Source organism: Arvicola amphibius, chromosome 6 (assembly GCF_903992535.2).
Source record: "Arvicola amphibius chromosome 6, mArvAmp1.2, whole genome shotgun sequence".
Classification (NCBI taxonomy): Eukaryota; Metazoa; Chordata; class Mammalia; order Rodentia; family Cricetidae; genus Arvicola; species Arvicola amphibius.
In genome coordinates this window covers 125,575,623-125,591,790 of record NC_052052.2, presented here as the reverse complement: position 1 = coordinate 125,591,790, position 16,168 = coordinate 125,575,623, and the positions used below count along the sequence as shown (strand labels likewise).

General features: G+C 42.3%; 1 protein-coding gene across 5 annotated transcripts in view; it reads right to left on the bottom strand.

Annotated features, from left to right (window-relative positions):
• The window catches only part of Dcdc2 (doublecortin domain containing 2), a 181,218-nt gene that overhangs the window by 11,926 nt on the left and 153,124 nt on the right, over positions 1 to 16,168 (bottom strand). For all 5 annotated transcript variants that reach the window (XM_038334929.1, XM_038334926.1, XM_038334930.1 and 2 more), the window contains one exon: positions 13,304 to 13,404. In XM_038334929.1, the coding sequence (XP_038190857.1) occupies positions 13,304 to 13,404 (101 nt within the window). The remainder of the gene's footprint in view (positions 1 to 13,303; positions 13,405 to 16,168) is intronic.

Here is a 16,168-nt window from a genome sequence, read left to right as displayed (position 1 = left end):
AACCATCCCAAAAGGAACACCCTGCTTTACACACACACACACACACACACACACACACACACACACGAGAGAGAGAGAGAGAGAGAGAGAGAGAGAGAGAGAGAGAGAGAGAGAGAGAGAGAGAGAGAGAGAATGGTGTCTGGAAGGAGAGAGGTTCATAAGACTCTAGAAAGTTCTCAGTCCCCTCTGCAGGTGAGGATGCTCAGGCCTCAGAAGACTGCAGCAGGACCGAGTGAGAGCAAGTACACCAGGACAGAGAGAATGCGGCCTATCATGCACGCTCACATAGGCTCCTCCAGTTGTCTAGTCACTGAGAGTTGTCTGATGAAAACTCTACAGGGTTGGATATGTAGCTTATTTGGTAACGCGCTTGCCTAGCACTCATGAAGCCCTGGTGTCAAATCCCAGCACTGAATCAGATGTAGTGGAGGGTATGATGACACATGTCTCTAATCCCAGCACTCAGATTTTGGAAGTTTAAGGTCATTCTCAATTATATAGTGAATTTGCAGCAAGCCTGGAATAACTGAGAGTTTGTCTCAATAAAAGGGGGGAGGGGTACAGGGCTTGCACTAATGTGTGAATGAAACCTTTTCCTAAGAGTTCACATAGAGCTGTATATGTTTTCATTCACATAGAGATAAAGTGATGTTCAGATTAAGACGCTTGGGCCAATAAGATGGCTCAGTGGATAATGGTGCCTGCTGCCAAGCCCGAGGACTTAAGTTCATCCCTGTAATCATATGGTGAGAGGAGATAACTGACTCTCACAAGTAGTTTTCTGATCTCTACATATGTACAGTAGCACACATGCACACACACACACAAAATAAAAGTTAAAACGTAATAAAAAAGCGATCAAGTCACTTAGTGGCTTTTTCCCCTCTGTGAGTTTGCACAGCTAAAATGCAAGCTAGCAGGTGATTAGGTCCACGGGGACGGCTAGGTCCATTTCCAGAGCTCGCCAGCCTCCCTCCCAGCAGCACTGGTCATGCTTTGCTTTCAAGATCTCGGGTACATATTTTTGGCAACGAGGTTGCTATCGTAAAACATATTTGTTTCCAAACTGCTGTCCCCTTCCTAAAGCAATGGGGATGTGCTGGCAGGAGACAAAAGCAAGGGCGACTTCCTGAAATAAAGGGGCCTCTGAGGTGACTCAGTTCCCCACCGTGGTGTGGCCAGTGAGACACATCCGAAGGCAGCACTTTCACATCTCACTTGCCAACTGCAAGCCTGACTGTCCCAGTGGGAGAGAGGGACAGAAGGGAATGCCCTGGCTTGTCCAGAGATGACCTCGCCTTTCAACTTCATAAAAGACAGAAACGCAAGCTCCCTCTGAAGGGCAGAGCTAGGACTAACGTCTCCGCTTCTGACCAGCTTCTCCTCACTGATCATGCCTTGTACAGAAGCAGCCATTAAAACCTGACTCCACCCCTGCACACTAGTATCACTGTGACCTTTGGGTAGCATGAAATCAGAGATACGCCCCATTTTCTCACAGTTTCAGACCAAGATGTTTTGCTGGCCTCCCTTGGCAATTCATAAACCAATGTTAGCCCCCCAAACCTCAGAAGGTAACTATACTGGGGGACAGTCTCTAAAAAGGTGACTAAATCAATGTGATGCCATGTGTGTGAGTGGTGGCCTTAGAGAAAGGGGGTAACTGCAGAGACTGAGGTCTGTCCACATGAGGACCCCGTGTGACAGTCCCATGCAAGCCTAGGAGAGAGGCCATAAGACAACCAAATCATCAGCATCTTGACCTCAGTCTTAAAGCCTCCAAAACCAGGGGAGAATGGATTTTTGCTGCTTAAGTCGCTCAGCTTGTAGTTCTTTGTCATAGCAGACCTTGTACATGCATCCACTACCCAAGTACTCCCTTCCCTGTGCACACATGTGCATGTATATGTGCACATGTGCGTGCGCGCGCGTGCGCCCCCCCCCCACACACACAGAGTTCCTTCCACATATAATGTGGCAGGAAAGGGAAACTGAATGCAGCTTTTCCCAGCCTGAAATTTAGTGTGAGGAGAATCCTAAGACACAAACAAACAACAAACCCTTAGCCCACTCCCCTTTTGTCTGTGCATGGAGAATGCATTTTTCCCCTTAATTAGCACCACCTACTCCACAGAGCCTCATGGCTCTTCCTTCAGATAGAATCACTAACTGCTAGGCACCCTTACTGTGTATGGATTCCTTTGGGACTCTCAAATCCTCTAACTGTAGGTGAAACAAAATTAGTTCATACAAATTGCTAACCAAAACCAGAGTTTCTCCCTGCAAAATAAATAAATAAATAAATAAATATTGGTGTGAACACAGAATTATGGGTGAAATGTCAGTCTTCTCAGGAGAGGTCTTCTCCTGTTCATCTCTAAGCCCACTGCCACAGACTAGTGATATTCCTAATCTTTACTATGGTAAAGGGAAAGACCCAGTGAAGACAAAGGTGCACATGTATCAAGCCCTCTCCTGGCACCAGTTGTCAGGTTCTGTGCATCTTCTATGCATAATGACATCCGTCTTAACCTTCAACAGTGATGTGAGGATAATACTGTTATTACCCTAATTTGCAGATACTGAAGAAGATAGAATTCAGTAAGTTCTACCCACCTTTTCCTGGGATGAAGCATTTAGAGAGCAAAATAAAATTCTGGCCTCAAGCAGTTACGACTACAACTTAAGCATCAGGTTCTGAGTCAAAAACCCCAACACTCAGCGCCTGGTGACACCTCCTCTGCAGACATCATCCCTGCTGGACCCCGCGGGACACCCCCATCAGAGAGTTATCGTCCATATGAGCAGCACAGTCACAAACAGATCACGTTAAAAGGGCATTCTGGCTGTAATAAAGCTTCTTTAGAAGGAAGTTACATTTTTATCTTAAAATCTGCCGGTCCACTGGTAGAAATTTGGAAGGAAGCACAACGATGACTGTGGCTGGAATAATTTTGGGTCAAGAAGATTTATTCTAGTCCTACCACTCGTCTACGGTTGTTTTTAAAACCGTATTATAAGAAAGGAAAGAGATTTGCAAAAGTAGTGACTTGGAAAGTGTTTTTATCCTTGATCACGTCCTCACCCCTATGCTTGCATCAAATTTTCGTCAATTTGTGACTCAAATTCTCAGAGGACAGGTTTTCATATAGAAATCGTTTCTCCCAGGGGTATACACATCCTGAAATTTCAGGACTAGCTCATGCCTATGAGTAATTGCACAATACTATGCTCTATATAAAACACAATTCTGTTTTACTGGAGTTTAAAATGTATTATTGTACTCTATTTGAAATGAGTACTAAACTGATATATATAACAATACAACCATGAGCTCAGAAGTCATTTAAACTTCATGGTTCCAGCCTTCCAGACTCGTTGGCATTGACCCAAAGCACACAAGGTTAGCGGGTTAGAGACACACACATATTATAGACATTTGTACAATCACAGATACCACAGACCCTTAAACAAAGAGCTCTGCATATGAAAATCAACTTTTGCCTTTTAAAAAGCATGTAATTTATTAGTAATATATCATATATTCTATAATATATTTTAGTAACTGATCTTAATATATGTTATTAGAAAACCTAAAGTAGACTTCCTCTTTCATATGACACCAGCAATGGCATTTTCAGTATATTTTGCCCAGGTCTGCCCACATCACATCTTGCCATTGGTCTTGGTCAGGAAGTTGTTATCACTGGCTACACCCTTGCAGCATTTAAATCTTTTATCATGCATGCTGCTATAAAGATTTACTCAGGATTTCTGAGCACCAGGAGGAAAGGACATGGGATGTCGAAATCTTATGAAAACAAGGTACCTGACACCAAAGGCATCAGCTACTTAGAAGAGGACTTCACAGCAAGTTGGGGCTGTCTAAATGACTTATGTCTGAAATGCCTCATCGCACTTTGACAGTAACTAAAGCATCAAAAATTAGAAACAGGAGAAGACAGCTAAGCCAGTACCCAGCCCACTTAGGAAAAAGCTACCCTCATTTATTATATTAACATCATGGAGGGATATATCTTCATGTTCTAAGCTATCTAAAATACACAGAATTTCTAGTCAAGTTACACTATCTATCCACCCTTTCCTGCACAGCATTCTCCCCATCCTGAAAACAAAGCACACCTAGAAACTGGAGAGCTGAATCAGGAAAGGTGGGGAGACCCCTAGGGGTCCATGGAAACTGCCCTCTGTATCTGTAACATGGGGATGTGTGTGGGCTTGGTGCTGACTTTGGAACGGAAGGTATTTCTGTACTCTGTGGCAGAGGCATTGGCAGTGAAGGTACAGAAATTATCGTGCTTGTTTTTATTTCTGTTCCCATGGAAACTAAAATCATCTCCTACCAAGTTGAATGAGGTATTTTGAAATAATCAGTTTCAATTTTTCATGATAGCAAAGTAGTGCTTTTTTGTTCTCAGCTTTCCAAGGCTGACTTTCATGGGGGGTGGTGATATTGTCTGAGGGCACAAAGACCACAGAAATGGTGATTATATTCAGAGGCATGATCCCAGGTACAGATGAGGAGTGAGGCCGAGTTTGCCACTGGCCAGTGATGTTTCATTTAGGCCCTGCGGAGCTCTGACAGCTCCTATAACATCCATATAAAAATGTAGTTTCCTGGAAGCATCTGGATGGCATGGGGTTATTAAGTCATCATGCAGGAGGGGGATGAGTTTTCTCATTTTAAAAAGAAATGTTGATTTTATTTTTTTTTTCACTGAAATCCCTGCAGGCTACATTTTAATGTTTAACAGCATTTCTCTCAATTAAACATACATCTACAAACACAGCGCCACTAAAAGCCCACTTTCTGCAAGTGCATAGGGAGGTTAGGAGTCCTGCTCACCCTCACCCTGACCCTCCCTGCTGTCTGTGATGCTCACAGAACTAGCAGGAATGTAATCACCAAGGACCTGTGGCTGGAATACAAAGAGCACCGATGAGTTGCTGGTTCTAACTCCTTTAATTTTCAAAGTCACTGAAGGCTGAGTGGCCCAGTGCTCAGGTAGAGCCAATTATGGGGCAATCAGGAGTTCCTAATCGCTCTACTGCTCCTCATGAGAGGTTCTAAGAAGTCATAAACCAGAAGCCAGGGCTTCCTGGGCACTCCTCCTGTGCCAAGAGCATCATCAGCAAGTGGCATCTCTGTGGAAGAATGACTTTCTCTAATGAGGACTTTTTCTTCTGTGATAAAATAAGAGTCCAGGTTTCCTTTGTTTCTAAATGTTTACACTTCTGCTTAATAAGTGCATTTCATTGAAGAACGGTTGGGGTTTTGTTATTGCATATGAAAAATGGATACTTGGAGGCCCTTCCTCTTGCTGGGTTTCTGAGAGAAGCTGCAGGTGATTGCTGATCATCTCCAGGTAAAGTCAGCAATAAACTGACAAGCCAGGAAAATCTATGGGTTCACATTTCAAACTCTAGTTTTCTGGCTATACCCTGTGAACTGGTTATAGAGTCTTTGAAGTGGTACTGTGTTTGGCAGATGTGACCATCTGAAGTAGTCACAGCTGAAACTAACTACCCAATGGGCTGGACAAGCAACATAAGCACTTAACTCAGGACAAGTGAGAGAGAATAAGGAGAATCAGCTGAAGAATATGTGGCATGCCAAGCAGGCACAGGAGAGTCAGGGTTGACAATGAGCGGACCTCTCCTGGGGAATCTGGTCACAGGCCGTCAGTTCTCATCTCTAGCACAGATTACATGAAGATCGTTTAGGATGGAAGTGACTTCTGGTTGAACACTGTAAACTGAATAATATGGATTTGTTTTGCCCCCTGACATCCTTCAAATGTCCCTCCAAAGCATCAAAAAAGGGGATTTTTAAAGGAATCCATCCATAAAGTCACTGAAGACTGAAATAATAGCAACAAAAATTGGGGCACAATAGTCAGTCGTTGTATGGCCAATAGAAAGTAGATGTCGGAGAAGAAAAACTCAAGCCTGCAGAAAGAGAAGCTAAAGAATGGGTATGTGCATCCAGTGTGCTGAAGCCAAAGAGAGTAAGTCTCTTGGCGAGAGTTCCAAATACCCTTCTCACAGTCAGGTCCTAACTGCTGAGCACGAGGCTCACACAAAGAAGACACCTAAAGAGTCTCCTCTTAAGAAACAGAAGAACAATGCTAAGACTACCAAAATGTAGAGAAGCTCTTCCCATGAATACTACAAACCAGTCACCCTGCCCTGGATCTCTCCTGGCAAGTTTTGCCTATGCACTGTACTTAATGATTCACACACACAAAATTCTCCCTAGCACCAAGGCAGCAAACAAAACAGAAAGACAAAAAAGAAACTCATAAGAACCACACTAGAAAAATGATGTTTTTAAATAATAGAGCATCAGAATTTGGAGAGGGGGAGATGTCATATCCATGAAACAGGAATAGTGTGTTATAAAAAGAGCACTCAGGGGCCGAGGAGCTCGTTTAGCTGGTAGAGTGACTACTACACAAGCATGAAGACCAGAGCTCAGATTCCTAGCCACTCAGTAGTTAGGCGCCCATGCATCATTAACCCCAGCATTGTGGGCAGAGGCATCAGAGAGAATCCCAGAGGTTCGTTGACTCAAACTAACGTGCTCCTGGTTTACTGAGACACCTGTGCTCAAAAAATAAGCATAAGGGTAACAGAGAAAGACACTCGAAGTCAAACGTCCAGTTTCCACACACACGTGTACTCATGTGCACATACATACAATCAAGCACACACCACACATGGGTCAAATGGGGGGATGAACATTCATAAAATATGAAAGTTTCTAGAAGTTAAGGATATGATAACCCAGGTGAGAATATCAACAGAAGGGGCTGAAAGTATGTGGCATTAGAAGAGTCCCTGCCGAGAAAACACAAGGCAATGAGCTCAATTCCTGGCAGAGTGTGCTTGAGGGTATAACTTACACCCTGTATATTTGATGTTACATATGTAGGAGACATATATGATATGAACTGACGTTTAAAAAAAAATCTAACAAACAATTCATAGAGATACAGATCAGAAGAGATAATTATGGCTTCGGTATGTCCTATGTACAAATACTGAAGCTCCAGAAAGAGGATCATCAAAGAAAGAATTCAACATGTCTTCCAGAACTAGAATCAAACATTTTCAGAATAAGAGAAGTATAACGAGTAGTTAGCAAGCAAAAAGACCTACACCAAGGAGCCTACTGTCTGAATGCTAGGAACAAAGAAATGAACCCAGAGATGGGGGAAGTATTAATCAGAATTTCAGGAAAGGCAAAGCTACCAAACTTCTCAACTGCCCTCCTGAATCGGAAGCAAATTGAGCAAGGTTTTCAAAGTCTTGAGAGAAGTCATGTGACCATAGAATTTTATACCTAGCCATACTGACAGTCAAGTTTGAGTAGAGAAATCAAGGCAACTTTCAGATATGAAACACCTCTCGCTGGGGCTGTATCACTTGCCTCTGTATGCATGAGACCCTAGGTTCAAGCCCCAATACTACTGAAAAGTTTCTTTCATACAATGTACCTCCTATGAAGCATTTTTCTGGCAACTACTAAAGGAAAATTGGTTACACCTTCATTTTGTGTGGGGAACTTTCCTCTAATGAAGGTTTAGCAAAGAAAGAAGACATGTAATCCAAATACTAGGATCCATCCCCTGAAAAACAAAGGAAATTCCCGCAAATAATGATAAGGAAAATAAGCAGACCAATCTGAGGAGCAGATGCTGAGACAAACCAAATAGCTTCCATGACTAGAGGGCTTGAGAAAGGGGACAAAAAAGATTGCACATTCACAAAATGTGCATATTGGAGACCCACAGCTTCAGAAACAGGTGTATGGAAACATAAGCAAAAAACAATGGGTAATAGTCAGGATGGGAGGAAGGAAGGTAACAGCGTAACTAGAGTCTACAAAGAAGGTTCATAGATAGGATAGCTTGCAGATTAAAAATTAAACCAGCAGAAATAATTATAAAAATATTAGAAAGAAGATAAAGGGGTATGTTTCTAAACTGTGTTGACTTATTATGGGTGGGAGTAAGGAGGGACGAGCAATCGAGTAACCAGCTCCCATCATCATCATCATTAGGTAGAAGGTTCCATAAGCAACCTAAATTGTAAAAAATAAAATTAAAAGATTAGTTTCATAAAATCTGAGGTGGCAAGATTATAAAAGAAAATTATTAAAATGCCACATGCCCTCGTGTAAGCCTTAAAGACCTCAGAGGTATTAAATTAGGGTATTATATATTCCAGAAAATGTGAAATAAATTAATTCAGGTTGGTTACCCCCAGGAATAGAAACAGAGATGGGGAGAGGTAGGGTGAGGAAGTGTGCTTTTTGCTATAACCCTTGTCAAAATGGTTGCCTTGAAAATATTACATGCGCAACTTTGGCTGAAATATATAGGTGAAATATATGCATCAGAAAATAACAAATGCCATACCTCCAATTAAAACAACAACAACAACAAAACAAAATAAAACTTTGTCTGCTCCAGCATTCAGGATGGTGTTTCTATACTATTTAACAAAACAACTCAGCATAAAGCCATTTTGAAATTCTCATTACTACTCAAAGTCAGTTATGCATTGGTGGGTTAAGCTATCAAACAACCTAAATCCTTGGTCAACTCTGTTAGCATTCAGGCACACCTGGCCCTGCCCTTTGACAACCTGGCAGAGTGTGTCAACTCTGACTCAGGCCTGTGTGCAGGGCAGGACTACCCTGTCCCTTTGAAAGGTGAAACTCCACCTACTTCTCTTCTTCCTCTTCCTCTTTCTCTCTCTGTATCTCTCTCTCTTCTCTTCCACAGCTCCTGTCCCCAAAGGTCATCTTTTCCCTCCCCATTTTTCATTCCCATTCTCTCAATAAATTCTATCATATAAGCTCCATCTGCATGGCATGTCTGTTCCTCACCTGAGTGGTTTGGACCCACCCGCCAAGGTCTCTTTCATGCAGAATACTCCAAACATCCTGTGATGATAGGGAGTCAGTTACCATCCCTGCCTTCTGAGAATCTGTTTATATTTTAATTGTACTTGTTTCCCTGTCTTGAAAAACCAATTTTTTAAAAAAAGGTACTTTTTTGCTTGTCTCTCTCAAATGGAGAGCATCTATTTCCTGGTCCTTAATGGTTAAAGGGAATTTAATCAATAAATACTAAGTAGACTCATTTCTTGCCTCATGACTTTGGAAAAACATTGTGTTCTGAAGGTTCACAGTGACACACAGGTCACCAATGGTGGGTATCAGGTAATCTGGTTCTTGTCCATCCACCCTAGGTTGATTTGAAATATACATGCAAAAAAAAAAAAAGATTTTAAAAAGTCTAGCCTTAAGCTGGAGGTTGTTGACACATGCCCTTAATCCCAGCACTCGGGAGGCAGAGGCAGGCAGATCTCTGTGAGTTTGAGGTCAGCCTGATCTACAGAGCAAGTTCCAGGACAGACTCTAAAGGTACACAGACAAGCCATATCTTGAAAAACAAAAACAAAAAAGAAGTCCAGTATTATTCTTTTGTCAAGAGAGGGTTTCTCTGGGTAGCCTAGGCAGGTCTTGAACTGAGAACTATGCCGGACTCTGCCTCCTGGGTACTAAGATTAAAGGCAGGCACCACCACTGCCCAGTCCGCCTTACTCCATTAGTCTGGCCTTCCTAGATACGTAAGCCTCTCCCCATAAGTTTCAAAGCAGTACTAGGCCCACCACTACAATAGCTAGACTCTGAAATTTCCCCCCAAAGGATTGTGCATTGAATGCTTGTGCCCCAACTAGGGGCACCTTCTGAAAGGTGATGGAACCTTTTGGGAGTAGAACCTAGCTGCTGGAAGCTTTTGAAGGCTATAGCATTGGCCCAGGTTCCGGCCTTGCTCTCTAATTCCTGGTCTATCATACACAACCAAAATTCTCTTCTGCATACCATACATTGATAGACTTAAACCATGATACAAGATAAACCTTTCTTCTCCTAAATTATCTCTGGCAGATGTTATGGCCATAGCAACAGAACTTCGTGAACGTTGCTAGTCTCTGACTAACAAAACGAATCTGGATTAGGGACAGAACTCTGACTCTTGGCTGAAATTCGCCATAACACAGATACATGAGCCCACAGCATGCCCTCCATGAGCACATACGCTGGAGACAGAAGGGCATGATGAACTGAGGGTCTGCCACCTTTACAGCAAATGTGCTAATCTTCCAGAGCTTCATAGATGCAATGGTCAAAAACAGAGTGTTTCCCATGTTTACCACATGGGAAAGGGCTACATAATAACCTCTCTGTGGTTTGCCTGTCAGAAACAGAGCTCCAGGCTTGGGGAACCCAAATCTTTTTTCATTACTTTTAATATATATTTGCCTTCTCAGCCAATCTTAAGTATGAGAGTCAATGCCATTAAATCTTTATAATGGGCAGTAAACCATCCTGGTTTTGAACCACAGGAGCCATTTCCTTTGTTACTAGAGGACAATAAACAGACCGGGCCTCTTGTCACTGTTGGCATTATGGGTCACATAATTTTTGCTGGGGAGGGTTCTTATGTTCATTACAGGTAATTAATGGCACTGTTGGCCATTACTCATTAGATCCAACAAAACTCACTAAGTTTTGACAACAAAGCATCCCCACAAATAGCCAAATGTCCCTCTAGAGACAAAACTGCCTCCACTGAGGAAGTCACTGCCTTTGCTCTTCAAGGCCATTCATTATAGAAACGTCCTTGAGAAAACATGCAGGTCCAGTGAGAAGGCTGTGGGTAAAGGTAACGCTGCCAAGCCTGAAGACCTCAGTCCCTGGTGTCTACATGGTGAAAACAGAACGAATGCATACATGCACTTACACACACACACACACACACACACACACACACACACACGAATGTATATATGTATATATATATATGTTTATATATGTGTATGTATGCATGGAATGTGAAGATAGTAAGGAAGGCCTGTCTGTCAAGTTGTCACCACAGTTATTTAAGAATCATGCTCCTGGCCCTCAGCGTCTGCCTGATAAAAGGTGGCTGTTATTCAATTCAGACCATACAGGTTGTCTTCTTTAGAGCAGTTCTCAGTGTTATGGAGCTAATGGATCTCTCCACACTCTCGCTGGTTTCACAAATACTAAGCTCAAGGCTACTTAGGACACAAAAGTGGCTCTGAGACCAGCCCCCAGCACCTGGTGCCCAGCATGGAGCCAGTGGGCCTGAGGATCCCAGCACTGTGTGGAATGGAGCAGAAGGAAGCAAGGAGGAGCCTCTGCCATGTGCTTTCCTCCAGGTCGGTCTGTGTGCTGGTGCCATTCTCATCCAGCATTTGAGGTTTCTCTGCCACTCCTGCCCTTCTGCATTTCATTCAGTTATCTCCACACAGCCCATAAGAAACCGAGCAGTGCAGACGCAAGGCTGATCTCGTGACATCATACATCCATTCTCCCTCCCATGCCCCGCCCTCCAAATCAGAAAGCACCTAAGTAAACAGATGCCTCTCACAATTGCACATGCTGCTTCAGAAGTGATCAGTGGAGAGACATTTCCTTTACTGGTGATGCTATGGTGTTCTCTTTGACTTTAGAATATAAATTAGTCTTGGCTTCTACAACTAATAAGTTTTATACATACATGATTACTCTCCTTTGTCTGAAAATACAATATTTAATTATGGTTTCACAGTAGAATTAAAATTCTGTTTTCTCCCAGGGAAAAAAACAACTATAACTGGGTTTATGAAAAATTATTAGTGAGAGCAAATCTTAGAAAATAAATTGGATTTTTGAAATCTGTGAATTTTAGCACATGGGGCTTTTCATAGGGAAGAGGGTATGTGCAGAAAGTATGGTGGAATAATCAAGCATCAGTCGCGCTGCTGCCCTGCTAAGACAAACGTGTGGGGAGATCACTTGTGAAGCTGCCCTATTGTGAAATTTGCTTTCAGAAAAGGAAATAGCACATAATAGTCACAGATGCATGGCAATTCCTAGTCATCTCTCCCTTCCTCCAGAGTCTAGCACTAAATCCCAACCCTCCAGATAGAATTGCCATGAATGTATTAAAAAGTGTAATAGAATCTTTTCAAGTATTTTGTTTTAAAGTTCTCCAAACGATTTCAATATGGCATGAAGCCTAAAAGTACCAGAATATAACATAATCTGTACACCAGAGGGTACCAGGGTCAATAGTTTGGTTAATTAGGCTTCGACCTCATTATACTCTCCTTTAGAAAGCAGGTAGATTTGGGGTGTAAACATGCTGGAACACACAGTGGGGGCCTTCAAAAGTTCATTGTTTCATCAATATGAACTCTCCAAAATCTTTCAGTATAAAAATTAAGAAAGTGAAGGAAAAAAATACCCTATAATTCCTATAATGCTAATCATATTTAATAAAGAATTACTTTATTAAAAACAAAGTGTGATAGGGTCTAGGGAGATGGCTCAGTGGGTAAAGAGCCTGCTATCAAGCATGAGGACCTAATTTCAGATGTCCATAAGCCACATGAAAGCCAGGTATAGCACACATCTTTAACCCGGTGTTGAAAAGGTAGCGGCATGGGTCCCAGGGACTTGCTAGCCAGCTAGTCTAGTCAAGTCAGTGAGCTCCAGGGTTAGTGAGAAACCCCATTTCAGAAATAAGATATAGAACAACTGAGGAAGACGCTTGATGCCTACTTCTGACCTACACACACTCACATGCACACATGCACACATGCACACACACACACAGGAACACATACATGGGTAACTGGCTTACTTCTTGCATTTAGCCAGAATTGACATGGCTTAATTTCTTCTGTTAGCACATCTTCCTGAAACACAAATGAGTACATTGTTCTCCTGGTCTAGGAAAGGAAATTACTACACACAGAGAAAACATTTGAGTTGTATTTATATGACAATTCCTTTAAAACACACACACAAAAAAAATACAAACAAACAAACAAAAACAACTAACCACAAAAATTTCAAAGACCCCGAAGAAGAGAATATCATGGCATTTTAAAAACACTTCTTTTTTTTTTTTCCTACTTTAAAAATTCCAGCCAAGGATCCTTTTTTAAAATCAGACTTTCTCTGTGAGCTTGTGGCTTACATGGAGCTCCCTCTTGTATCCCCTGCTTATTAAAAACACACTATTTTCACATTAAAGAAAGACAGGTGGATATTCTCTGGAGGGGTACTGGGAAGAACTGGGGGTACCGAGTTATACTCCAAAGATCATATGACCCCTTGGCACCTGAGCTCATGAGGGGAACCAAAGTTATGGTTCCTGCTTCTGTGAATGCTTAGAGGTGTGAGGATTACCTGGTCCACAGGAACCTCAACTTGTGTATCTTCATCTTCTTGGACTTCTGCTGCACCCCTCGTTTCAGATCTCTCTGTTCCAGCTTTGAAAATGCCTTCATCTGCGGAGCCAAACACGGGTGAAAAAAAATCAAAATCCAATCGTGACATCGTGTGGCTGAAAGCTGACACTACAGTGAAATGCCAGAAGGGAAATAAATATATAGATGCATTTCCTCTTTCACAGCAAGTACGTAAATGTGCTGGCCCCCAAGTCTTCTGCTTTAACTGAGAAGAGGTCCAGTGGCCACAGTAAGGCTATCTTGAGCGAGCAGAGCTCTGCTGGAATGCCTGCTCTTATATCGTTGCTGACTGGGCAGCACCAGTGTCCTGAGACTGAAAGGGCTCCTGGCTAGACTCCAGTCCTCCTAGCCAGCAATCAGTGACAATGCTCTCTGCTTTACAAACACTTAAGAGTTTCCATTTCCCTGGAGAATGCTATGCATTCAATAGAATATAGGCAAACAATTCTCTCTATTCAGAGCAGTGAAACACATTTTTATTGCAACAGGCTCATAGCAGTAGACTTCCTGCATCCCTCCAGACAATAAACATGCTTTAGTTTTGCAGATTTCTACTAGAATTTCACAACCCTTGACAACAGAAGAGACCTATGCCCCTAGGGATTTAGGCTAAGCTCCTTCAACTTGCTTCCTTCCGCAAAGCAGCAGTCTCCATTTTCTGTATTTGAAGGATTTTCAATGTCTCCCCTCGGCCTTCCCTTCTCCAGGCCAATAATCAAATCCCAGAGCCTTCTGTCATTCTGTCTCTCTTCTTGCCTCCAGACAGATCTAGTGCTGAAGGCCCCCTCACGGACATCTGCTCTGTCTCAATTTTTCAGGCTCTCCAGATACGGAAACTTTACCTCTTTTGCTGATAGTCTACTCCAGGTTTGATTACCCCTACAATGTAGAAAATGCTTCTCTTTTATCTTCAGGTCATTTCTATTTCTGCAACAGGGGCATGTTTGCTAGAAAAATTACTTAATATATGCCACACAATAGGACACATTGCTGAAGTTCCAAGGTCAACCTTAACTACACACAAAACATATGTTTACATTTGTTGAAGAACAATCATATGAATGAGATGTAGCACCCAGGCTGGGACACGGGACAGTGGTAGAGCACTCACAGATGTCATCTGTTCCCTATGACTTCTTACAGCCCAACAACGCAGAGAGAAACTGACCTCCACAAGCTGCTCAGAGGCCTGGGTCTCACAGGTAGAACTACAGCAGAATGTAGGGAAAATGGAGCTGACAGAGCCAAGGAAAGACACAGGGAAGGAAGAGAAGTGAGGAGGGACGGAGGAGACTCAGGCACAATTCACATTCCTTTCTTAGATGACAGACACATAGACTGTAGCTATGACTTACTCCAAATATTGGGCTTATTTACAGACAACACAGGGATGCTCTATAATTTATTATAACTACAGAATGTGTTCTCAGAACTCACAGTCACTGTCAATGTCTACCTCTGTCAAGCAGAGCTACAAATTGTCAACAGATGTATTTTAGAAAAGGTGTCCCACTAGATAGAAAAAGCACATTCATTAATAACAACCGAGGCTGGGGATGTAGCTCAGTGGAGTGCTTGGCTATTGTGTGTAAGTCATGGGCTCCAACCCAACAAGCCATAAACTTGTCAAAGTAATGCACTCCTATAATCCCAGCACTCAGAAGGTGGAAACGGATAGATCAGATGAATTTAGGTCAACCTGGGACATACGTGATGCTGTCTCGAAACCAATAATGTCAAACTGAAATTGTCCTTGGATAGCAAGTGTCAGTCTTAAGAACAGACAGCAGAAAGACAAATCAGCAAGAGACACACAGAGGGTACAACCATGGAAGTACTGACCTGGGCTGGGGCTGGGGGCTCATTCTTCAGTGAGGGGAGATGCTGAAAGCTATTCCCTCTAGCTTCAGGGAAGGGGATTGGAGTAGAGTAAAAGTTCACCATAGTCAACAGAAACCAGAGCTCTAAGGAGCAACACTGGGATGCCAATTCATTCTCACTATAAATGCTAAGGTTAAAGGTGGTGATGCCCTTCATTCTTAAAGAAATCATGGGGAGGGGGAGGAGGAGGGAAGGAGATGGAAATTTTTAAATATAAAAAAAAATAAACCATGAGAAAGAAAAAAAAATAGAGAAACCCTATCTTGAAATACAAAAAAGAAAAAAAAAAGAAGTCATGGCTTTCAAAAGTAGTCTTCTTACTCATTTTGATATAACATGTTCGCAATTTAGAAAAGTTAGAAGATGAATGAAATAAATACCCTTCCAATATCTCATGGCCCAGAGACAGATGTCCCAACATTTTTACAACTCCCCCTCCTCCTCCTTTTACTCCTCTTCCTCTTCTTCCCCCTCTCTCTCTCACACACACACAAATAAAACTTGAGATTTATAAGCCACTATCTACTTTAAAATTATATCATGAGCATTTATCAAGCCATTAAATATTACTTGAAAATATTAAAAGATGATGGTGTTGTGCCCTGACTAATAGATACTACTGAATACTACAGATTGGATTTTTGAATGTAAATTGTAAGAAATTGATTGATGTGTAACTCCATGAGATGGGTGAAGAATTGCCACTCTGGAGGCAGAAAGAGGGTCCTACAGCCTCTGGAGGAGGGAGATTCCGGAGCTAAGTACTACCTCCTTCTCCACGTGCACAGCAGAAGCAGATATCCGTCTTCTGAATCCCTGTTTCCAAGAGTAAGGCTGGAGCACTGTACACAGTAAGTTCAGTGAGCACTTATTGAAAATGAGGTGGAAACAAGCCCTAGGTGTACTCTCTCCACACACACAC